Raw genomic sequence first — 24840 nt, forward strand, 5'->3', positions numbered from 1 at the left:
TGCGTTCTGTGAACATCAGGCGGTTCTGACTGTCTCTGGTCCAGTTCAGAAGGTTCTCCACCAGGTTCTCATGGTCCTCAAAGATCCTCTCTGAGAGAGAGAGAGAGAGAGAGAGATATGGGAGTTAAGTTTTTGTTAATCAGAAAATACAGATATTTTGCGTGGTGATCTATGTCGATTAAAGGCTGCAAAGTATCAATATTCAGCATTCAGTATTTAGGCCTGGTATCACCTGAAACTAGAAGATCTAAGGGATCTATAGGCACAAAATGATTTCTATTTAAACTTTTTTTTAAAAATGAAATCTAAAGTTTTACTGTAAGAAAAACAGTTAATCTGCCTTCAGAAAAAAGGATAAATTACCAGAAAATAAGTAGAATTACAAGAAAAAAAAGAGGGAAAAGGGAAATTTACCAGAAAAAAAGTCAATATCACAAGAAAAAAGTAGAAATCACCCCCCCAAAAGTCTAAATTACCAGAAAAAAATTTAAGAAATGATGTGACAAAATGATTATAATTGGAATAATCATATTGTGACTCAAGTATGGGGATAAAACCAGACCGTGATTCACACCTCTACTGTAAAAGTTCTGCTACTGACACAGAAACATTAACGACTCTGGATGATTTGATCAGGTGAAGTTATGGTTACAGAGATTTATTTCTCTCAGTTTGTAGCCTGCAGGTCATCAGCCGTTTCTGTGGCGACTGCAGCAGTCGCCACGGCAACAACACACAGCAGCACCGTCAGTCAATTCATCCAGAATCATAAAGTGAATTCCTCCAAAGTTTTAACTCTAACTTCTAAAGAATCTGAAGCTGATCAGGTTTTTCCTGCAGAGCTTTGTGTGTCACTACACTCTGTAAAGGTTTGGGATTTTAAATGCATGTTCTAGTTTGGTGTTAATATGGTGTTTTTTTGGACAAACTACACTACCACATGTGTCAAAGGACTATAATTGGGCCATTTTGAGCATTTTTAGGCATTTTAAAATTTGACCACTTTTGACAAAAATCGACATGCTTTAGTATGCCTTTTTTTTGAGGGGGTCATTTTTTTATATCCCAAAATGTGGTGTTTTTACCCTATTTTTGGACAAACTTTACTATGTATCAACAGTCTATAATTGGCCCATTTATAGCATTTTTAGGCATTTCAAAATTGAATGATTTTTGACAAAAATCGACATGCTTTAGTATGACTTTTCTTTAAGGGGGTCATTTTTTGGACATCCCATAATAGAGTGTTTTTCTGTCATTTCCGGCCATATTATACTATAATATGTATCAACAGACTACAATTGACCCATTTCAAGCATTTTTAGGCATTTTAAAATTTGACCATTTCTGATAATAATAAAGTGAAAGTTTGAACTCTAACTTCTAAAGAATCTGAAGCTGATCAGGTTTTTTCCTGCAGAGCTTTGTGTGACTCTCCCTGCTCTGATCCTCTGATCTCTCTAAAGGTTTGGGAATTTAAATGCATGTTCTAGTTTTTTTTGGTGAAATGAAAAAGTGTAAAATAAAGGCGAGTGTCTCTAAGCGCAGCAGCTGCTGTTGGATGTTTTCCTCAGAGGACAGAATCAGCTGTGACCCACTTCACTCAGACAACTTAACCTCATTCAGACAGAGTGTGTTTTTATTTATCTGGGCCAGATGTTTCTGACTAAACAGAAATATACAAGAGAGACAGATCATCCTCAAATACTGAACCCTTCATTTATATATATATCATTTAGACTTTTTGGGGGGTAATTTCTACTTTTTTTCTGGTAAATTTAACTTTTTTCTTGTCTTTTTGACTTTTTGGGGGCTTATTTCTACTTTTTTTCTTGTGATATTGTCCTTTTTTTTCTGGTAATTTAGACTTTTCTGGTAATTTCTATTTATTTTATGTAATTTCTACTTTTCTTCTGGTAAATTTCACTTTTTTCTTGTATATTTTTGACTTTTTTGGGGGCTCATTTCTACTTTTTTTCTTGTGATATTGACATTTTTTTTCCTGGTAATTTAGACTTTTCCAGTAATTTCTATTTCTTTTTTTTGTAATTTCTACTTTTCTTCTGGTAAATTTAACTTTTTTCTTGTATTTTTGACTTTTTTGGGGGCTCATTTCTACTTTTCTTCTTGTGATATTGTCCTTTTTTCTGGTAATTTAGACTTTTCTGGTAATTTCTATTTCTTTTTTTGTAATTTCTACTTTTCTTCTGGTAAATTTAACTTTTTTCTTGTATTTTTGACTTGTTATCCTACTTTTTTTTTTTGGTAATGTATCCTTTTGGGGGGGTCATTTCTACTTTTTTTCTTGTGATATTGACTTTTCCTCTGGTAATTTTTGACTTTTTTTGGTAATGTCTACTATACTCCACAGCTGTATATGATCATTTATGATATATGATATTTATTATAAATAAAGTCTTAATCCTTCTTAAACAGTTACTCATTAGTCAACAACAGAAAATAATCTAATAATTTGTTCAATTGTTATTGTTTAGTGAAAGTTATGTCACTTTATGTCTTTAGTTCATGATGTCATCATAACAGTTTCTCATGCGAAACATCAATAAATAAAATAAATGAGGCAATGAATAAACAGACAGCTATGTATGAAAAACATATGAAGTTATTATGTAAATCTGGCTGCAGATGAGCATCAATAAGTCAAAGTATTACCAGTTTTAATTACATGTACAATATTACATATTACAATATGTTACTATGAACTACTAATTTAAATGTTAAATGAAAAGCTTGCTATTCAGCAAGTTTCTGATTAACAGTGGTTTATATTTATATTATTTCATTCACTCATTGTGTTTAAAAACTATTACAATTACATATTAGTCCTATTTTTAATGTATAACTTATTATATATATATTTATTTATTTATTTATTTTTGTTGATATAATATATTTTTTTTATTGTAGTCTAGTCTATTGTTATTTTACCTGGTTCTTTAATATAGTTTTTAGATTAGATTTAGTTTTATTTATATTTTAATTTTAATTTTATTATTTGAATCAAATTTTCTCAACATTTTAATTGTCTTGTGCATATTTCCGACTGTTAAATTGTTGTTGTTTTTTTGTTTAATTGTTTCACTTGTTCCGTCTCATTATTGACTCCTCAGCCACCTACTGTACTACCATACTTTGCCTGTATGAACAATATTAATAATCAAACAGATACAGTTGATTGATTATCTGATAAATCCTAGTAACACTAATGTATCCTAACAATATAACAGCCAATACTGCTGATTCTCCTGCTGCTGTCAATGATTGATCTTGTCATAATTATTAGTGACTCGGTTGTTTCCTGCAGAGGTCACAGGAAGTCAGCGCGGCGCCACGGGGCTCTCAGCAGGAGCTGCTGCTGCTGGTGTGTGTGTGTGTTTGTGTGTCTGTGTGTGTGTGTGCACTTGTGCATGTGTCTCTGCGTGTGTGTGGGTCTGTTTAGGTGCGTGTGTGTGCATTTGTGCCTGTGCATGTGTGTCTGTGGGTCTATCTAGTGGCGTGTAAATGTGCATGTGTGTATGTGTGTATGTGCCCTTGTGCATGTGTGTATGTATGTGTGTGTGTGTGTGTGTGTGTGTGTATGTGTATGTGTGTGTGTGCATTTGTGCGTGTGCATGTGTGTCTGTGGGTCTATCTAGTGGCGTGAAATGTGCATGTGTGTGTGTGTCTGTGCCCTTGTGCATGTGTGCATGTGTGTATGTGTGTGTGTGTGTGTGTGTCCTCCTCCTCCTTAGGTAGCTATCAGGTATTTTAGTCTGCAGGTTTGAGTCCAAGAATAAAGGTTCAGTTTTGTAGTTTTGGTTTGAACGAGCTACACTTCTTCTTCTTCTTCTCTCTCTTTCATAACGATGCTGACTGCAGCCTGAAGATGTAGGTTAGATCACATGCACCGCTGCACCAGACCTACATACACACTGTGTGTGTGTGTGTTTGTGTGTGTCAAAGAGAGTTAAGTGGAGTTGAAGCTCGTAGTACAGTGTGTGCTGGCAGACACACATCTCACCCCCCCGAGGGAGTGCAGTGTGTGTGTGTGTGTGTGTGTGTGTGTGTGTGTGTGTGTGTGTGTGTAATAATCACTGCTGGGCATGATAAGTAGGCTTGCATCCAAATGTGTGGCAATTTTTTACTAAATTTTGAGAAATTCTGCAAAAAAAAAAAAGCAAACGAGAGCTTGTTTCCATCCACAGCTGCTCTGTTTATCTTGATGAGCAGAAGAAGAAGAAGAGGAAGAAGAAGAAGAAGAAGAAGAAGAGGAGAAACAAGGTTATGTAATGTGAGTTATGTCTGAATGAATAGTTTAGCTTTTGTTGAGTTGGGTGTGAAGTCAGTGGAGGAGCAGCTGATAGTGATAGTGATACTCTGCAGAGAACTAACAATCCTCAAGCTGTTAGAATAAAATAATTCTCTCACAGTAATTTAAAGAGTTCCAGTCGAAGCTCAGACAGAAACAGAAACAGAGCAGGAAACTGGTTCATGTTAATGTGCAGAAGGTTCATCAGGTCTGAGAGCAGCGATGAGCACGAGTGTAAAAAGTTATTGGATGGAAGCATTTAAGTGTGTGTGTGTGTGTGTGTGTGTGTGTACTCACCCATCTGCAGCTCGTTGATGGTTTCCACCAGAGACCAGTCTGGACTGTAACCACAGTGAGACTTCTCCAGCAAACTGTCCAAAACCTGAAGGACAGGAGACACTGTGAGACATCATGAAACACCTTGAGACACTGTGAGACACCATGAAACGCTGTATACACTGTGAGACGATATGAGACACTGTGAGGCCCAGTAAGACACTATGAAACGATCTGCGACAATGTGAGACCAACCTGGTCTCTCAGAAATCCGTGAAATAGCCACGGAATCGCTCAAATTTCCGTGAAACTGACACGGATTTCGCTACAATGCAAGTTAATGACAGTCATATCCCGTGGCTATTCCATGGATATTTGTTCCTATTGGTTTGTTCCAAGTCACGTGACTTTCAAGGTCCCGGCGGTCAGAACAAAAAACATGGCGGACAGTTCTCTCATTTTTAGTGAAAAATCAATATTTTGACTTAGCTTCTGCATAAAAATGGATTTTGATCACATTTCTAGCGAGAAATATATGTTTTATTTTCTAAATATTCACTCAGTGAATGTACATAATCACCTTGTATGTTGGAATAGCCACGGGATATGACTGTCATTAACTTGCATTGTAGCGAAATCCGTGTCAGTTTCACGGAAATTTGAGCGATTCCGTGGCTATTCCACGGATTTCTGTGAGACCATGTTGTGTGAGACACATCACACTGAGGCGACTGCTAATGAAGCTAATGCTAACAGTGTTTCCCACAGGATTTTATGAAACTGTAAGTAAATGTACAAAATTTGCACTTTGAGAGCTAAATGAGAGCAAACACCTCACATAACATTTTTCACAGTTACCATATTAATAAAACCGTATTAATTCAAATTCAAAGTGACTTTATTTATCCCCTAGGGGAAATTAAATTAATCTGTTAGCTCTCTATTAGAAAGCCTGATGGCTGTAGGAGCGAAGGATCGAGAGCTATTATAGAAACGTTGTTATCCTACTTATTTTGAAAGCTGTTTAGTGACAGGAAGTTATTCAAAACAGTTAGTCTCAGTTTAGTGTGATTTAAAAGCTAATGTTAGCTCGCGGCTAATGGCATAATGCAGCAGTGTTTGGACCTCTGACCGGCCCGGACAGGTTGATAGTGTTCAGTTTGTGCAGGAGTCAGAGTCATTAGGTCATGAATAGGAAACCCTGGCTAGTGTTTCTGCATGTTTTCTGTCCAGGTGTGACATCAGCCAGTCCTACCTGTCTCACTGTCTGTCTCTCGTCCACCATCATCGTCTTGGAGCTCTCGTCTGACAGATGGACACGAATCACCAGCTGGAGGACAGAAGATTATTATTCACATCTTTAATACAAAGTTAGAACAAAAACTCTGGTGGTTTCAGTGTTTCTCTGCAGTTTACAGCACAAAACCATCCAGTCGTTTTCAGATGAAATGAAGCTTCTTTGTGACGGATCATGAAATATTTAACCTCCCTTTGACTCCAGATTCTCCTCAGTGTGGTGAGAAACCATGAAGCCACGTGCTGATTCTGTGCTGCAGGCAGGGCTCTGTTCATTCCTATGAAAGCTGCTCAGTAATGGGTCTGTAACAGCTCCTGATCTGATCCTGATGTTTCTGTGTTTTTACTCTCTGAGCTTTCATGCACAGCAACATAAGTAAAACACAGAAAAATAATGTTTATTTATTTAACTATCTTTGCACATATTTTTGACTCATCAACCTTACTTTTATTTTTCATAAAGTTGAAATTGCGTGACAACTTTGTGTGAGTATGCAGCAAGTTTGTATTCAGTCTCAGACAGCAAAATAAGCCAATAAGAGTCATTTTTCTAAATTTAATCTGCAAAAAACGATGACAAAAATAAACTGTCATCAGAACACAGTTCAGCTGGCTGGAGCACTGAGGAGACAGAAGAGAGGAACAGAGACTGAGAGAGAGAGAGTTTCTAATTTCATACTTTGTGAAGGAATAGTTTGGAGTCTTGCACCTTCTTTTCAAATGTCAAGCAGATCAAAGTGGATTGATCTGAATGAATTTGGTGTAATTATCTGGGAAATCAGATGGAAGAATTTCTGACCACCTTATTGTGGATAATATCTTAAATTATATTGTTGTGTGTGTGTGTGTGTGTGTGTGTGTGTGAAAAAGAGAGAACACACACACACACACACACAGGTAGCTGCTGGTTGGTCTCAGTGAAATAAATCCAGGTTGTTAATCCAGCCTCTCTCTCTGTGAGGGATTGCGACTTAACTTGCACTGGTCATTATGCAGAGTGCTGTGTGTGCGTGTTTTTGTGTTGATGTGTGTGTGTTTGTTTATGTGTGTGTGTTTTGACCCCAGCTGTTATTGACCAGAGCTCTCCATGTGGAGTAACACTGACCTGACCCAGAAACCAGCAGTCCTCTGGACACGTGCCACATACACTCACTCACACACACACACACACACACACACACACACACACACACACACACACACACACACACAGAGACACAGACACAGACACACACACCTCTGCAGCATATCCAGACTCACCTTTTTAACCTGCGCCTCCTTGATCTTCTCCAGGGCGACTCGGATGTTTTCAGCCTTCAGCTTGGCCGCCTGCTCCTCCTGCACACACACACACACACATGCACGCACACACAGATACACACACACACATGCACGCACACACACGCCCACATCGATGACAGCAGCAGAAATGAAACAGTCAGTGAGGCAGCAGTGACAGAAACATTCCTGCACATTGAGGTCAAACACTCTCACCTGACTCCTCCAACACGAATTCATTCTGTATAGATTTCTCCCTCAAACAACCAGCACTTCTGTGTCTGCTTATAGCACCAAACAAAACTAGAAAATCTGCTTCGAAATCAAAGAAAAGAGTCCAGAGAGTCAGAGTTTGTATGCAGAGTTTCCTGGTGCTGTCAGCTGAGCGTGCACATCATTAATATTCCTCCGATGAATATTTATCACGCAAACAAGTGAAGAAACGGATAAAACAAACGGAGATAATTCCTCCAAAGGTCGGTCCCAACTGTCCGAGGACTCGTCAGACATGTCTGCTCCTCCTGCGCCTCCTCCTCATAATCACCACCGTCATCATCTCTGTGTTATTGTGGCTGCAGGGGAATGTGATTGGATTAACGCTCCGACGCTACATGCTGCTAGTTCGTCATTGTCTCTCTGGAGGATTATCCAAATTTTCCCAAATATACACACACACTCACACACACACACACACACACACACTGAAGCAGCAGGCAGTGTGAGTGTGTGTGAGTGTGGCTTTGCTCCTGCAGCGACAGACAGAAAGGTGAGAAAGTGTAAAAAGTCCAGTCTGACAAGTCCCGGCTGCAGAATCACAGCTTCACTCTGCAGACGGAGAAGCTTCAACAGAAACAAATGAAGATAATCAGCTGAGAGGAAAACAGAAGTTAGCTCCAGCAGAGCTGAGTGCAGCTGCTAACACAACATCTGCAAGCAGAATAAGATAAAAACAAGAAGAGAGAACGAGAGAAAAACTGATCCAGTGATCTGACTGACTGTCTGACTGGAAGTGAAGGATGCTGCCTTGTGCTGTCACATCGTCCTCGGCAGAGAGACGGAGTGAATGAGAGAGGAGCAGAGATGCATACAGGAGGGGGAGGGGCACTCTTTTTTTTTTTTTTTGCTGTGCCAACTTGCATGCAGAGGCTCTGATCTCTTTATCTCAAGCTCTCTCTCCTCCTCACAGTCTCCTCCTCTCCTCCTCCTCTTATCTGATCTCTTCTCCTCCTCCTCTTCTTGTCCTCGTCTCACTTTATTATTCACTCGTCTCTTTGAAAAGTCAGTTTTTCGGGGATCTTTACGGTCACTTCACATCACTGTCTGAACGTCTGTGTGTGTGTGTGTGTGTGTGTGTGCCCTCATGGAGGTGCTCCACTTAGACCAGGCAGCTTATACACACACACACACACACACACACACACACACCCGAGAGGATCCGTATTGTGAATGAGCGAAAGGGCAGAATGAAGTGAAGATGATGGGGGGAAGAGGAGGAGATTAGCAGCAATCTCCTTATACACACACACACACACACACACACAGCAGCATAAGCTCATAAACAGCTTCATAATGACGAGCGTATGTTTTGTTGAGGATTTATATTAAAAGCAGCAAATTATCAATCGTATTAGAATTTATTGTGAATAAAAATTGTTTGAATCACTGAAAACGGACAAAAACTGTTAATAAACATGGAAAAATATAATGCACTGTAAAAATAAAAACAAAAATGAAAAGTTATTTTCCAGAAATGGACTGTTTTTTATTTTACAGTGTTTTTTGTGCAAATGGAATTAAAAAAACAACAACTAAATTAATTTTATTACAACTATTAACCATAAAATAAAAGTTGAAATCTGCAAATGAATATGATGGGACATTATAGATTTTTTTTTTTTTACAGTACTATTAATTGCTTAATGGTAGTGCATCTTAAAGTACAGTGAATTATATGTAAAAAAAAAAACATACAATAAATAAACATATAGCTGGATGTACAATTAAGGAAACTTTCTCACAGGAAAACTTTAAATTTAATGTAAAAAGTTTCTAAACACCTACTGTCATATTGAAGTAAGAAAAAAACTGTAGTTATTCTACAGATATATATTTTTAAATAAAGATATTTACTGTATATTAACTGTATTGTTTAAGAAATTATCTGTAAAATAATTTACAGTTCTTTACTTTAATCTGCCCGTAAGCGTTCGGTATGTTTTAGTTAGTTTAGTATTATTTAAGTCAGGACGTTAGACGTGAGCAGAAAAAGAAATATTAGGAAAAATATTGCATAAAATACATGTAAGTTATTCATGTTGTTTATAATTGAAAGGACAGTAAAAATACAACAGACTGGTTATGTAAAGTTCCAGTGCAGCTTTGATGATAAACTTAGTCACTAACCTAAAAAATAATCTTTTATTACATAAATCAATTAGTATTAAAGTCTCCCTCAGAGTTACATAACAACTACTGAAGCTTAGACACCTAAAAATAATAAGTGCAGATTAAAATGTATTATGTAACCCGTCAGCTGTTTGTACCTTTTAACATCTGAACTGAAGGAGATAATAGTGCTGAAAATATTTATTATTATATTAAACACATGACATCACTCTGTGTTTAATATAATAATATATTTTAGCATCTTAATGCTAACTTACAGTGTGTTCATGTCACTCAGTTTCACTACTCATCAACAGGATCACAGGCCTGAAGCAGCTGTCACTCATCATTTACACCATCATCATCATTATGCTCATCATCATCATCATCATCATCAGCCAGGAGACAGAGTAGGAGACTAGGAGACAGAGAAAGGAACTAGGAGACAGAGAAAGGAACTAGGAGACAAACTCAGGGACTAGGACATGTAATCACAAGCTCCTTTCATAGTGCCGTTTTATGCCCGAACATTTACAGCACATTGGTACACTACAAAAAAGCCGACTTGTATTTTTTGGCCTAAAACAGTGATTTAAAGTTGGTAAAACTTGGAAATATAAATTATTGACATTTAGGGCAATTATGTAAGTTAGCACAACAAAGGAAGCCAGTTGTCTGCTCAAAAACAAGTTTGTGAGTTGTTGTTACTTATATCTTTAAGTTGGGGTTCACAACAAGGGACAATAGTTCTGATAATTCTTATTTCTTTGTTGTGAAATGCGGGAAAGCGGTGAAATTCGGTCATTAGTGAAAGCTAGCGGCTAACTGATGCTAGCGGCTAACTGATGCTAGCGGCTAACTGATGCTAGAGGCTAACTGACGCTAGCCGCGCTGCTTGTTACAGCTACAAGAGTAGCCATTAGCGTATCAATGCTAACTCAAAATTGTGGTCGCAACATTAGCTGACATTTCATAGCGGCGTTACAATCGTGCCAATTCAGCACATTGCAGAAGTTAGCAGAAGTAAGGATTAAAAGTTATTACAATGTAAAATTATAAATTAGTACAATTTACAGTTGAGTTGACAAAAATCTGAATTCAGAGTTGAGCAAACTAAAATAAAATTAAAATATTTAGTTTAATTGTCCAAAATTTTATCAAAGTTTGTTGCCTTGAAATTTTGAGTTCACCCAACTTTTCTTTTTTTGCAGTGTGGGACTGTTGGAACATTTGTTTAATCTCATCTGTGATTCTGAAGCAACATAACATTAAGTGTCATCTGCACATGTTCCTCTAAAAGAGTGTGTTTAGTTGCAATATCTACATTCTTAATTCTTTAAGATCTTTAATCACAATGCAACCAAAATCCCTTAATTTTCTCCCTTAAAATACCACAGATGTACCCAATAACAGAGATGTAATTAAAGTATATTAGTGGGAACATAAGGGGATAATTAATAACTGGTAAATGTAAGTAGTTTTATCGGCTAATAAAAATCCCTCTCCCCCTTCAGAAAACCAATTAAACATGTTCATATAAGGTAATCCATTAATGAATCCATTATTCCTAACTCAACTGCTTTATGTGGACATGAATCTGCTCAGTTCTAATGTAACATGGACATAATTTTCTCTACAGTCATGGAAAAAATGATTAGACCACCCTTGTTTTCTTCACTTTCTTGTTCATTTTAATGCCTGGTACAACTAAAGGTACATTTGTTTGGACAAATATAATGATAACAACAACAAAAATAGTTGATAAGAGTTTAATTTAAGAGCTAATATCTAGACATTTTCCATGGTTTTCTTGGAACCTGGTCTCACAGAAATCCGTGGAATAGAAATTTCCGTGAAACTGACACGGATTTCGCTACAATGCAAGTTAATATTTTTTCCTATTGGTTTGTTCCAAGTCACGTGACTTTCAAGGTCCCGGCGGTCAGAACAAAAAACATGGCGGACAGTTCTCTCATTTTTAGTGAAAAAATCAATATTTTGACTGCATAAAAATGGATTTTGATCACATTTCTAGCAAGAAATATATGTTTTATTTTCTAAATATTCACTCAGTGAATGTACATAATCACTTTGTATGTTGGAATAGCCACGGGATATGACTGTCATTAACTTGCATTGTAGCGAAATCCGTGTCAGTTTCACGGAAATTTGAGTGAATCCGTGGCTATTCCACGGATTTCTGTGAGATCATGTTGTTTTCTTGAGAATAACCAAAATCATTATCAAGAAAACCATGTTAAATGTCTAGATATCAGCTCTTAAATTAAACCCTTGTCAACTATTTTGTTGTTATCATTAGATTTGTCCAAACACATGTACCTTTAGTTGTACCAGGCATTAAAATAAACAAAAAAAATGATGAAAAAGGGCAGTCTAAACCTTTTTTCCACAACTGTATGTGCAGCAGCAGACGGAGGGTTTTCTTGCCTCCCACGCCTGTCATCAGCATCGTTTGCAGCTCTCAGCATAAACGTTTTCTCTGCATCTCTCAGATCTGCAGCTGACCTACATTACACTGCAGCTAAAATTAGATCTGCCCAAGAACCTTCCCGCTGCCTTTGAAGTCAGAAGGAATGTGTCCCTCCTGAGCCGCCGTAGGCTCAGAGCGGAGCGGACTGAAGCGACTTATAGAGAAGTGGGCCAGCAGAGTGTGTGTGTGTGTGTGTGTGTGTGTGTGTGTGTGTGTGTGTGTGTGTGTGTGTGTGTGGACTGCAGCTCCTGCTGAGGCAGTGTAACACTGACACAGAAACAGTCTGCTCTACAGTATGCACCGCTACACACACACACATTGACACATGTGCATAATGTGTGTGATAATTACACCCTCAGCCTTATGACTGCTGCAGGAATTAGACCGGCCCCACAGCTGGTGGTCTGCAGGACTCTCGGGTGTCCACCGTGGCCCCTCCCACTCTAATCTGCAGCCACAAGTCAAAACTAAAGCACGTTTTTAAAGAACATTTTACTCCAAGAATCAGTGAAGTCTCAACCCGTGCATTAAGGGAACCCTTAAAGACCATGAGATGCTTTTAAAAGCTGGATTTAAAGCTGCAGGAGCTCATGAGATAAACAGAAACATTAATCGGACCACATTCACTGAGCCCAGACTCCAGTCAGCTGTTACTAAACATCTTAACGTTCCTACTGAAAACTTTAAGTTCTTCTCAGCTGTGGGCCAGATAAGAATCTAGAATAATGTTTCCTTTGTGAGGGAAAATGTACTGCATTGAAAGAGATTTTACAGCAGTTTTCATTGGTTTTGAAAACCAAACTGGTCAGAGAAGAAAAAGATTAAACTTCTGGAGGAACAGAAAAACAGAAAACACTTAAAATCTACCTGAGAGGTCAAATAAATCCTACAGCAAAACTGGTGAGAATAACTTTCACCTAAAGTTAACTGAGTTGAAGTCAGATGTCAGATAAGTGAAAGTCGACTTCTTCAGACAACTTATTGATTTATTGTTGATTTGATTACATATTAAAGTATTTAAACTAAACTAGATGTTTGTTTTCTTCTTTAATCTCCATAAACTCAGACATGTTGCATCTAAAAAGAGTTGGAGGGACTAGGAGATAGAGTCAGGGACTAGGAGATAGAGTCGGGGACTAGGAGATAGAGTCAGGGACTAGGAGACAGAGTCAGAGATTAGGAGACAGAGTCGGGGACTAGGAGACAGAGTCGGGGATTTGGAGACACAGTCAAGGACTAGGAGACAGAGTCGGGGACTAGGAGACAGAGTCAGGGACTAGGAGACAGTCAGGGACTAAGAGACAGAGTCGGGGACTAGGAGACAGAGTCAGGGACTAGGAGACAGAGTCGGGGACTAGGAGACAGTCAGGGACTAGGAGACAGTCAGGGACTAGGAGACAGAGTCAGGGACTAGGAGACAGAGTCAGGGACTAGGAGACAGAGTCAGGGACTAAGAGACAGAGTCGGGGACTAGGAGACAGAGTCAGGGACTAGGAGACAGAGTCGGGGACTAGGAGACAGTCAGGGACTAGGAGACAGTCAGGGACTAGGAGACAGAGTCAGGGACTAGGAGAATCTGCATCTAAAGAGAGTCGGAGGTACTTTAATTTAATTTTGACTTTAAGGGATTCCTTAATTATAAGAGCAACAAAAGGAGAAAATCATAAATACTTTAAGCAGACTTACAGTAGGGTGTTTGATGCAACCTTTATTTTTTTTTAAGTAAACCTGAAGTTTGTTCTGTACAGTGGAGAAAGTCCACAGAGGACAGTTGGATATCTCAGGGATGTCGACTAGATTTTGTCAAACAACAAACTTTAAAGTGTAGCCTTCAGGTTTCTGCAAGATCCAGAACTCAGTGTGAGCCCTGAGCTTTATAAACACTTCTTCTCCTCCACAGGTTGATAAAGTGAGCAGGACGCGGAGCAGATTTGTGAGTCTGTGAGCTAAGCCAAGAACTCTGTGTGTGTGTGTGTGTGTGTGTGTGTGTGTGTGTGTGAGATGCTTCAGGGAATCACCTCCTCTCTGCACCAAAGAAGATAATCTCTGCAGATCTGGCACATTCCTCTAATATCCAATCAAACGGCCTCATCTGCTTCATCATCCAATCAAATCCTTCATTGCCGATCCAATCAGAATAAAGCCTCCTTACTAACTCTCTGTACACACACACGCACACACACACGCGTACACACGCAAAAAAAATTTGCCCGTCTGCAGCTTAAAGACTCTGATGAATGATTATTCGTCTTATTCTCAGGAGACGTTCCCTCTCTGATGTTTAACTGTGATTGGTCTGTTGACGTCCAGCAGCACCACAACAACAAAACCAGCAGCAGCCATTAGACCAGCAGCTCGTCTCATTACCAGCATTGATCTGTTAACAGACTGATCCACTGAGCTGTTACTGACGCTGGCTGACCTCCAAACATAGTTACAACCACAACAACAACTGCAGCTCAGCTCCCCGCTGCAGGCTGCAAACTACAAACTGCAGGCTGCAAACTACACGCTTCAACTTGTAAAAACTACAGGCTGCAAACTACAAGCTGCAAAACAACATTCTGCAAACTACAAGCTGTAAAAACTACAGGCTGCAAACTACAAGCTGCAAAACAACATTCTGCAAACTACAAGCTACAAACTACAGGCTGCAAACCAGAGACCGCAAACTGTAGGCTGCAAACTACAAACTACAAGCTTTAAAACTATAGGCTGCAAACTATGGACTGAAAACCGTAGACTGAAAAACTACAGGCTGCAAACCACAGGCTGCAAACTACAGGATGCAAACTACAGGCTTCAAACTACATGCTGCAGGCTGCAAACTACAAGCTGTTACACTACAGGCTGCAAATTGTAGGCTGCAAACTCCAGACTACAAGCTGTGAAAGGGTGTATTGACACCTTGACATAGATCAGTGTAATGATTCAGTGATCAATGATCCAACATCAGTGATGCTAAGTGAAGAAACAAACACACATCTGAGAAGCAGTGCATCATGTCTGTCTAATCAAGAATTTCTTCTACTTTGCTGATGAAAAAAAAATACTACATGAGTCCAAGTTTAAGTGAAAAATATAAAAAAAACTGAAGGACGCTTCACATACACACCAGTGCAGAAACCAACAGCAGCAAACAACTGCATGAAAACAATCCACTGTCTCAACATTCATCACAGCAAGTTACAAACACAAAAGCAGTTTTTAATCACATATTGTTCCCAATATTAATATTCTGTTAAAGTTTATTAAATGCAGCTGTCAGATAAACGTTGACGTGTTGTTCAGATAAACATTAGCCCAACTAAACCTCTCAGTGATAGAAGCAGACACAGAAGTGCTGACTGTCACTTACCTGTTCTCACTTTCATAAAACATCATTATTAATATTATTATTATAACCATCTAAAACATTTTATTGCAGCACGATCACACAGGAGTTTTAGAAGCTTTGGGTCATCATCATCATCATCATCAAATCATATAAACGTTAATCCAGCAGTTCTCTTAAATAAAGCTTGAATTTGGTGAATTCTTTAGCGTCTACATGTCTGACTCCTGTGTGATGGACTGAAGACTCTAATAATCACAAATCACACACAGAACAAAAGGACTCGTGCCTTTTCTTTCTCTTCATGCTTCACAGTAAAAACCTCTGCAGATCAGACTGAAACTCATCAGATGCAGAAAGATGCAGAAAGGAATATTTTCTCTCCACAGATGAAGCAGGACAGAAACAAGCAGCAGGCACAAAGCTTCACAGAGTCAAACACACTGAAAATTTACATGTTTTAACGGTTATAAAAAATGTTTTTGCAGCTTTTCTACCTGACATTCAATAAATATGTAATTGTATGTATTGAATATTTTCTTAATTGACATATTGAGCTAAATGCATGTTCGTTCTCTCAAATTTTATGAATCTCTGACAGAGACGAAGCAATTCAGACACAAAAACTGTCACAACACATCATGATCGGACAGTTTGTTATAATAAATCTCATCGGTAACACTTTACAATAACCATCACTTATAAATGGTAAACAGATAGTTTATTAATGTTTAATCATCATTTATAAACTGTATATAGGCCATTTAGAATGGTAAATATATATTTTTATTAATGTTTAACTAACTAAATCATTTATAAATGGCAAATATATGGTATATTAATGCAAGTTTATTGTTATTTTACCATTAACAAACAATTAAATTATAATTAATAGTTTATTAATCATTTTGGTTGCACTCATTATAACATTTTTAACACCATATTAAGAATGTTAATGATTTTTGAAATGATTCATATCATTAAGAAATTGGTTTAAAATATTTAACGATTAAATATGTATAGTACTTTGTAAATGGTTAATAATCGGTCTATAAACATCACTTAGTTGGTTATTGTAAAGTGTTACCATCTCATCTTCAGAAATATTACTCTGCATATTTCACTTCTACTTTTATGCACCAACATGCAGCCAGAATGTGTGTATTCCACATGCATGAGCCATAATATTTTACATGCTTTTGTGCTCCATAAAGGCCTTTTGGAGTGACAGTTTGATTATATCACAAGTCACTGTTCCATTTACAAAACTCTGAAAAAAAGTGTATACAGTCATGGAAAAAATTTATTGAATTTATGATTTTGGTTATTATGAAAGAAACCATGGAAAATGGCTAGATATCAGCTCTTAACCCATTAAAGCCGGGAAAGCGGAAACGTCGTTTTGTAGTATTTGTATAAGCTCTCAAATACTTTTTGAATTTAATTTCTATTTGCTACAGAGGCTGAAAAATCTATTATTTAGTAGGAAGCGTTTGACTTTTGTTGAATTTCCAGAAAAACTTCAGGTTTTAGGGGCTTATTTTAAAATCGCCCAGAGGTTTTACAGGCGTTTTAGGCCTAAATGTTTTAAATTAAACTCTTATGAGCTATTTTTGTTGTTATCATTATATTTGTCCAAACAAATGTACCATTAGTTGTACCAGGCATTAAAATGAACAAGACATTGAAGAAAAAGGGTAATATTTTTTTCCATGACTGTGTACACTTTTATTTCACATTTTGTTTTCTGTCGTTAGAAACAACTCTAAAATGCATCCAGTACATTACGTAGTAATTAGTACGTGCCCTGCAGACTCTGAATCAGCAGTTCGTGGCCTAGAGGTTCCTAGAGGAATCGGGCTTGTAACTGAAGAGCCGCCGGTTCGAATCCCGGTACTGACAGGTCTAGGACTGAAGTGCCCTTGAGCAAGGCACCTAACCCCCCTGCAAAGGCATGGTGTATTCACTTGTGTGTAAAAAATGGGTTAAATGTTACAGTAAGGTGGTTGAACCCCCCAAAATATAGTATGTGGTCTGAAAAAATAAAGAAAATATATCAAATGGAACAAATAACATACTCCTTAAGACTTCAAAAACATATATTCACTAAAAGGTGGTGCCCCGCTATGGGTATACTGATATAATTTTATTTCTTTTATTCCATTTTAATTTATATTTTTCTTTGTCATTATAGTCTCTGTATTTTTTGATGTACCATAAGTGTTACCATGTGTATGAAACATAACAGCAGATATGTTGAATATGATTCTGTACACGATTGTGAATGAAACTTAAATAAAAACTAAGTAAAAAAAAAAAATGGGTTAAATGCAGAGTTTGAATTTCCCCATTGTGGGATTAATAAAGTAATCATCTTCTTCTTCTAAATCAGTGAACTGCTGCAGATAAAGAACTCTCAAAGTGAAAGTTTTGTGAGTTGCATGGCAATCTCTGTAGAGCTTTGTGTTCACACACACATATACATTGCACGCACGCACACAGACAGACAGACAGACAGACACACACAGACACACACTGCATGCCCAGAGAGAGACAGGGACAGAGACAGACAGTTGGAGGAGGGACAGGCTGGCCGTGCAGGAGGACAGGAGGGACATGCTGAGTGTCACCTTGGTCAGCAGGTGGGAAGGTTTCCCTGCTATGTTTCTCAGAATCAGAGAGGTTTCCCTGTCCAGATAGGAGTGCTTTAAAGACAGAGACAGGTGGATTAATGTGCTGTCTGATTGGCTGCAGGTGGAGGTTTAGCAGAAAGCTGTGTGGTGAAGCAGAGACAGAAACCTGTGGAGGGAGCGCACAGCGTTTATTACACATCACAGATAGGCAGACACGTCAGAATCACCTCACAAGAATCAGACAGAAACCTGAACTCACTGACCCATTCTCAAACTGATTTCAGAATGATTTGATATGGAATAAACGTAATTTCCTGCTGATATTTAGAGCAACATAACCCAAACATATAATCAGTACACGTGACTGATTGTCCATGTTGAGTCTAGAAATGTTTTATTTCATTTTTTGAATTTTAAATCAGTGATTTAGTTATTAACAGCTAAATCGCAAGTTCAGACATGATCAGACCTTTAAAAGATGTAATGTTTATGGAACATTTGTGTGCTTTATCATTTATTGTTTTTGTTTTTATTCATATGTACATGCATACATTTTCTCATCTCTTTTAGGCTGTTATATAAGCCAGCAGTGGTTCTTTTTATTTATTAGTTTTTACCTTCTTTTTATATAACACTCATCTTCCATAATCTTATGTATGTGTGTGTTTGTATGAATGTATGTGTATTTATGTGTGTGTGTGTGTGTGCTTCAATCTCTAGAAACTGTTTTATAGAAAGCATTAGTTCTCTCTTGATAACCACAGATTAAAAATAATATTTAGGTCAAACACAGAAGCACGATTACATTCAGCTTCCGGACCTGTGTGTGTGTGTGTGTGTGTGTGTGTGTGTGTGTGTTGATCCCTGCAGGACATATAATAAGCAGAGAGAGCAGCAGCACTTTATATATATGTATCTTCCTGTGTGATAAACATTATAGTTTCTGTGTGTAAATCTGACTTTATCGTTAAATTATGAGTAACTCACCTGTATGTGCAGCTGTGCACAAATTTGGGATCTAATCTGACTTTATTTAAATGAATGATGTATATGCAATATGACGAGTTAATATGTTGATTCATCTTTACAGTAAATGTGAACATCTGTCGGGCAGCTTGACTTGTAATATTAATATTAATTTGAGGCTATAATGACAGTTAGATCTTTACAGTTACAGCTAATTCTGCAGCACAACAAGACAGAACCTGTCAAGCTGTCAAGATAATTACTATATCGAGTTATCGTTGGATCTTTTTCCGGATCGATTTTTCTGGACTTGATATATTGTCGTTTACATGCATGTTTATTTACATAAGCCATCAACATTTACGCCATTCGCTCTGTGGGATTTCCCAAGCGGCAATTCCAGCTGTTTACATGTTATCTATAATATAAAATAATATACTGCAAAATATTTAACTCAGTGCATCTTTTGTTAATAGAGCCTGAGAGTCTATTTCATTTGTTTTGATTGTAGTTTATTTATTTATGTTTTATTTATCTAGGGTGTTTTAAAATTTCTTCTCCACAATTCAATTCCAATGTTTAATATTGTTGTGATTTAAAAATGAATTGCTGTTGAGAAAGATAATGAGCATGTTTCTGATCTTTTGTCTTTTCTCCACTCAGTGCTCAGACCTATTCTGTGCACTAGGAGACCAGGAGCAGTGAGCTCACAGTTCTCCTCCTCCACTCAGCTCCTCTCTGACAATCACAACTCAATTTAATGTTTATTTCTCTCAACAGTTCAGTGAGGACGCTTTGTCTCTGAGAGTCCCAGATCCCTAATGAGACGACTCCTGGGAACCTCCTCTCCTCCTCTAGTCCTTCTCTCTCTCCTCCTCTCCTTCTCCTCCTCCTCTCTCCTCCTCTATCTCTCTTCCTACAATGCACCGTCTCTCCTCCTCTCTCTTCTCTCTCTCCTCCTCTCTCTCTCCTCTCCTTCTCCTCCTCTCCCTTCTCTCTCTCGTCCTCTCTCTCCTAATCTATCTCTCATCTCTCCTCCTCTAGTCCTTCTCTCTCTTCTCCTCTCTCTCCCCTCCTCTCCTTCTCCTCCTCTCTTCTCTCTCCTCCTCTATTTTCTTCCTACAATGCACCGTCTCTCCTCCTCTCTCTTCTCTCTCTCCTCCTCTCTCTCCTAATCTATCTCTCCTCTCTCTCCTTCTCTCTCCTCCTCTCTTTCTCCTCCTCTCCTTCTCCTCCTCTCTCCTCTCTCTCATTCTCTCTCTCCTCTCTCTCCTAATCTATCTCTCCTCTCTCTCCTTCTCTCTCCTCCTCTCTTTCTCCTCCTCTCCTTCTCCTCCTCTCTCCTCTCTCTCATTCTCTCTCTCCTCTCTCTCCTCCTCTATCTCTCATCTCTCCTCCTCTCTCTGTGTCTCTCTTCGTTCCGTTCTCTTTTAGTTTCTATCCTCGTCTGCTCCTTTTCTTTGTCTCTGGTCATTTGCTGACTCACTCTGTCCTCTCGTCTCATTATCTTCCTCGCCTCTTCTCTCTCCTCCTCTCTCTCTCCTCCTCTCTGGGTGAGTTGGGAGCAGTAACCCAGTTTCCTTCTGACTGAGCAGGTTTGTGAGCGTTTTGGGGTTAAACACCCTCAGCAGCCTGCAGGGTCACAAACCAACAGCTCCAACAGTGTAAAGTGAACACCAGCTCCTCTTCTCTCCTCTTTTTACTTTTCCTCCTGTTCACATTTCTGCACACAGCTGAGAATCATTCCTGTCGGAGTGCGCAGGTGATTCAGAGAAGATTATGAGCAAGCTTTTCTTTTCTTTGCAGAGTATTCTGGGAGAGAATGTTTTTATCTTAAAGGAAGCGGAGAAACAGCCTGAAGCAGCAACACAAAGCTGCAGCACAAACTCTAACCAGCCCACACCAACACACAGAGAGACTGTCTCTGATCTGCAGCTCTGGGAAACAACACGATTGGATTTTCTGATAAAAACTGTGAGCTGAAAAAAGTGGAGCTGGAAGCCTCAGAAGACTCGAAGCTGAAGCTCTTTGGGAATGCAAACTGTTAAAATTGTTACAATAAAAAAAATGACTATATTGTATTTATATAGTTTTAAATATTTAAATTGTGTCTAGTCACATGTCTTGTAGCAGCTGAACGTAAATAAACCAGCAAGAGAAAAGCTGATTTTATTGCTTTGCTATTGAGTTTATTATCGAGCTGCAAAGATTGATTGATTAATCAATTAGTTATCAACTATCGACGATTTATTGGTTTAAGTCATTTTCTTGAGGAAAAAAAAGTCAAAATCCTCTGATTGTAGCATTTTTTAATTTTAAATTTTCGGTTTTCTTTCCTCCTCTGAGACAGAAAACTGATTATCTTTCACAAAACTTTTGAGGGCTTCTTGTTGGACTTTGGGGAAAAAACTGATTTACACTTTATAGACAACAAAGTATCGATTAATAGAGGAAATAATGGTAACGTTTTATATTAAGGTCCTTGTAATAACCATTAATTAACAAGTAATAAGGCATTGTTCTCGCTTTAGATCCCTTTAGCTGCAAAAAGCATAGTTAACTGTTAACAAGTGCATCATTAACTTATAATAGATGAGCAATAAAGTATATTTTAATATCAATAAGCAAACAAAAGATTAATAAAGGCATGGCAAAGACATAATGGGTGGGTTATGGGTGTTTGTAATGCTATTATGAAGAATTATAAGATACTCATGAGGCTTTTATTAATGTTCTTATTATACATCTCTTATAGCCTGCTATTAGCTGTATTATAATGCCATTATTAACACTTATATAGGCTTATAAACACACAGTAATGTTAATAAGCATCTTGTAAGGACTTACAAGGGCCTTATTACTTGTTAATTAATGGTTATTACAAGGACCTTAATATAAAGCATTACTGAAATAATCAACAGATGAATCAACATGACAATAATCTTAAATTAAAAACCGAGTTCAGCGTGAGGGATTTCTACAAACTATTTCCAGCCGAATCAGTCCGTCAAGTTAAAATATAAAGTAGATGGTCCTTTCTGTTTGCTCTTTTTTCAATGCAATTATCATCTGAAGCTCATAATCTGTTTATAATCTGCTTTGAACGACAGCAGCTCGTCATAATCCCAGAGAGTGACGAGGTTTCAGAGAGGGAGATCCCAACAGCACCGAGCTGCTGATGAACTGTGTGAGTTCGTTTCTGTCTGTGAACTCATTATTTCATCAATAATCCATTTCAGGATTTTAATGTTTAATTAATGACAACCTGAGCCAGCGAGCCAGAGATCTGCTGCAGTCAGCAGAGTGTTGGAGCTCTGAGGTGAATCAACAGCTGATATCATGAGGCGGCTGCTGCTAAAAAAAACTGATGACTGCAATATATTGTGAGTTTGTATAAAGCAGGGGTCTCCAACTACATTTGTTGGAGGGCCAGAATTTTACTGGACAGTCATGTTGGGGGCCGGACCCTCAAATAAAATGAAATAAAAAAACAAATTTTGGCATAACATTATTATTAAATGTTTATTTATTGTTCATATTTTTTCATGTCATTACAAAACTGAAGCCATTTTAAGCCTTTATGAGTCAAGTTTTATTTGATGTGCAATCATTATTTGTGACCTGTTCTGTTCTGATACCATGCTATTTTAAGTTATGCCAGTTGGTTTTCCTTTTTTTCTAGTCTGAAGCTTGTTGTTGAGACTTTGAAATAAAAACCAACCATGTTACGTAATGGCATGAGGAAAAGTTACGTTAAAAAACCCCAAACAAAAACAAGTACCGTGTGAAACAATAAATGTTAATTTAAACAGTGCAGCGAGTTTGTCATCATTAAATAGAGTAATATATGGTGGGGATTACTGATAGTTAAGAGTCTCAGTTGTCGTTGCTGTTTTCAGTTGCTTTAATAGTGCGGACCACATTTTCTCCTTGATTTACAGTTTTGGAATCCAGTCACGGGCCGGACTGGACAGTTCGGCGGGCCGGATTCGGCCCACGGGCCGCCAGTTGATGATCACTGGTATAAAGTAACGTCACCTATAATAAAGGGCACAATAACTAGAGGTGGGGAAAAATGGATACAGTGCAAGCGGGCCGATTGTATTTTCACCGTTTTTGTTTCTTTCCCGGAGGCCGTATCAGGCTCACTTTAGGGATATCCTGGAGATCCTCGTATCATATGAATCTAGAAGATGTAAGGAATCTATAAGCTCCACGCGTGTCTGGATATTGTGTCGGAAAGTTGTCGAAATAACGCTGCAAACTTCGACTTTTTTTCTGTTTCATTCAGAAACATTGCTTGTTGTTTGTGAGAGTTTGATAAAATGCTGCAGTTGTTGTCGTCCATACATGTTTGATATCAGTTCAGTTCAGTTTGTGGGGAAATAAAGACTGAAGTGAGATGAATCACTGAGAATTTTCTCTTATTAGACAAAACAATTCTAGATTTAATTTCATTTTGTGGACACAAAATGCAGTTAAACAGTTACATGGCAATATATTTTATCTCAATACTCATCATATCGCAAAATGCTGAAAATCGTAATAATATTGTATGTATAGTGACTCATGTATTGTGATAAAATGGGATCCTGGGGCCGATACGCTGATTCACACCTCTAACAATAAAGCTGATCAGTTGCAGCAAAAGCAGATTATTTTATTTGCATTTATTAATAACTCTGGGATTAGAAGTTGAATTTTATCTGACTTCTGAGCTCTCTCTGTGTCTGAACGTTAAGTGTTGCAAGTAGTTTGATGGCTGTGATACAGAATAATAAAGAACAGCTCAGTCATTATTAAAATCATTGATACTTATTGTGTTGTGGCCTGTCAGATTTCTGTCTCGTCTGATTATAAGAGATGATTTTTTTGATGATTTACTCACAAAGACAGCTGTAACTGCAGGACCTCCATCTTAGGCTCTTTAACTAACATAATAATTGAAATGATCATGGGCGTGTACCTCTGTGTGGGGGTGACCTGGACCGGCTCCTCCGGCGGCGTGCAGGACTGAAGGCTGCTGTCCGTCCGAGTCGTTACGGAGAACGCTGTCCAACGAGTCCATGGAGGAGGCGGAGTTAACGGACACGCCGGACGCCGAGGTGACGGAGGAGCGCGAGGAGTGAACGATGGAGCGTGCCTGAAGAGAAGAGAAGAGGAACAGAAAACTCAGGAAACAGAGTGGGGTTTCTTTCATGTACAAATACTTTACGAATACGAATACTTTATTTTTGGATAGGGACAGTGCAAATTAATTAACATAGATAAACATCTTTGTAAATATGCCGCATCATAGCAAGGCTGCTAGTTTGCATCCGTAGTCCCTAAAAAGTAAGTACATAGTAAGATACAAATAGAGGAGACAACACATATACACAACACAACACATACCAGACCCAGACAGGATATAACTATGAAATAAAAAGTGATGTAAACGCAAACATTTTAAAGCTCTCCGTCAAATTTGTGATTTTAAAACACATTTTTATCGATAAACTGTACAAGAATCAGCAAAAATCTAAACTCTGAGGTGTGTCTGAGCTCACCTCGTGCTCGCTGACCGTGCCCACTGATCCCGTGCGCCGGTGTTGGCGCTGAGACGATCCAGGCCGCCGCATTGTGGCTGACGACGTGTAAGAGGAGGCGGAGCTGAGGGAGTGAGAGGACGTCTGACGGGCGGCTTCATCCATACTGAGAGACGCCTGAGAGGACAGAAGACAGAGGACAGGAGGGACAAACACAAGGGAGGACAGATAGTTTTACCAGACAGCATGAAGCAGGTTTTAAACATTTAATATATCATCTTCAACACAAAACTCGGTAACGCTTTATATTAAGGCCCTTGTAATAACCATTAATTAACAAGTAA

At 38.3% G+C, this 24840-nt stretch overlaps 1 protein-coding gene across 3 annotated transcripts in view; it reads right to left on the reverse strand.

The window, feature by feature from the left end:
- Nucleotides 1-24840, reverse strand: part of raph1a (Ras association (RalGDS/AF-6) and pleckstrin homology domains 1a) — an 82212-nt gene that overhangs the window by 10538 nt on the left and 46834 nt on the right. For 2 of the 3 annotated variants that reach the window (XM_059342684.1, XM_059342683.1), the window contains exons 7-13: nt 24518-24673; nt 23935-24111; nt 18000-18074; nt 7142-7219; nt 5841-5915; nt 4607-4691; nt 1-90 (exon numbers count right to left, since the gene is read on the reverse strand). The exon at nt 1-90 is cut by the window's left edge and continues 32 nt beyond it. In XM_059342684.1, the coding sequence (XP_059198667.1) occupies nt 1-90; nt 4607-4691; nt 5841-5915; nt 7142-7219; nt 18000-18074; nt 23935-24111; nt 24518-24673 (736 nt within the window). The remainder of the gene's footprint in view (nt 91-4606; nt 4692-5840; nt 5916-7141; nt 7220-17999; nt 18075-23934; nt 24112-24517; nt 24674-24840) is intronic. The other variant, XM_059342685.1, reaches the window with a different exon arrangement.

This window comes from Centropristis striata, chromosome 10 (genome assembly GCF_030273125.1).
Source record: "Centropristis striata isolate RG_2023a ecotype Rhode Island chromosome 10, C.striata_1.0, whole genome shotgun sequence".
Classification (NCBI taxonomy): domain Eukaryota; kingdom Metazoa; phylum Chordata; class Actinopteri; order Perciformes; family Serranidae; genus Centropristis; species Centropristis striata.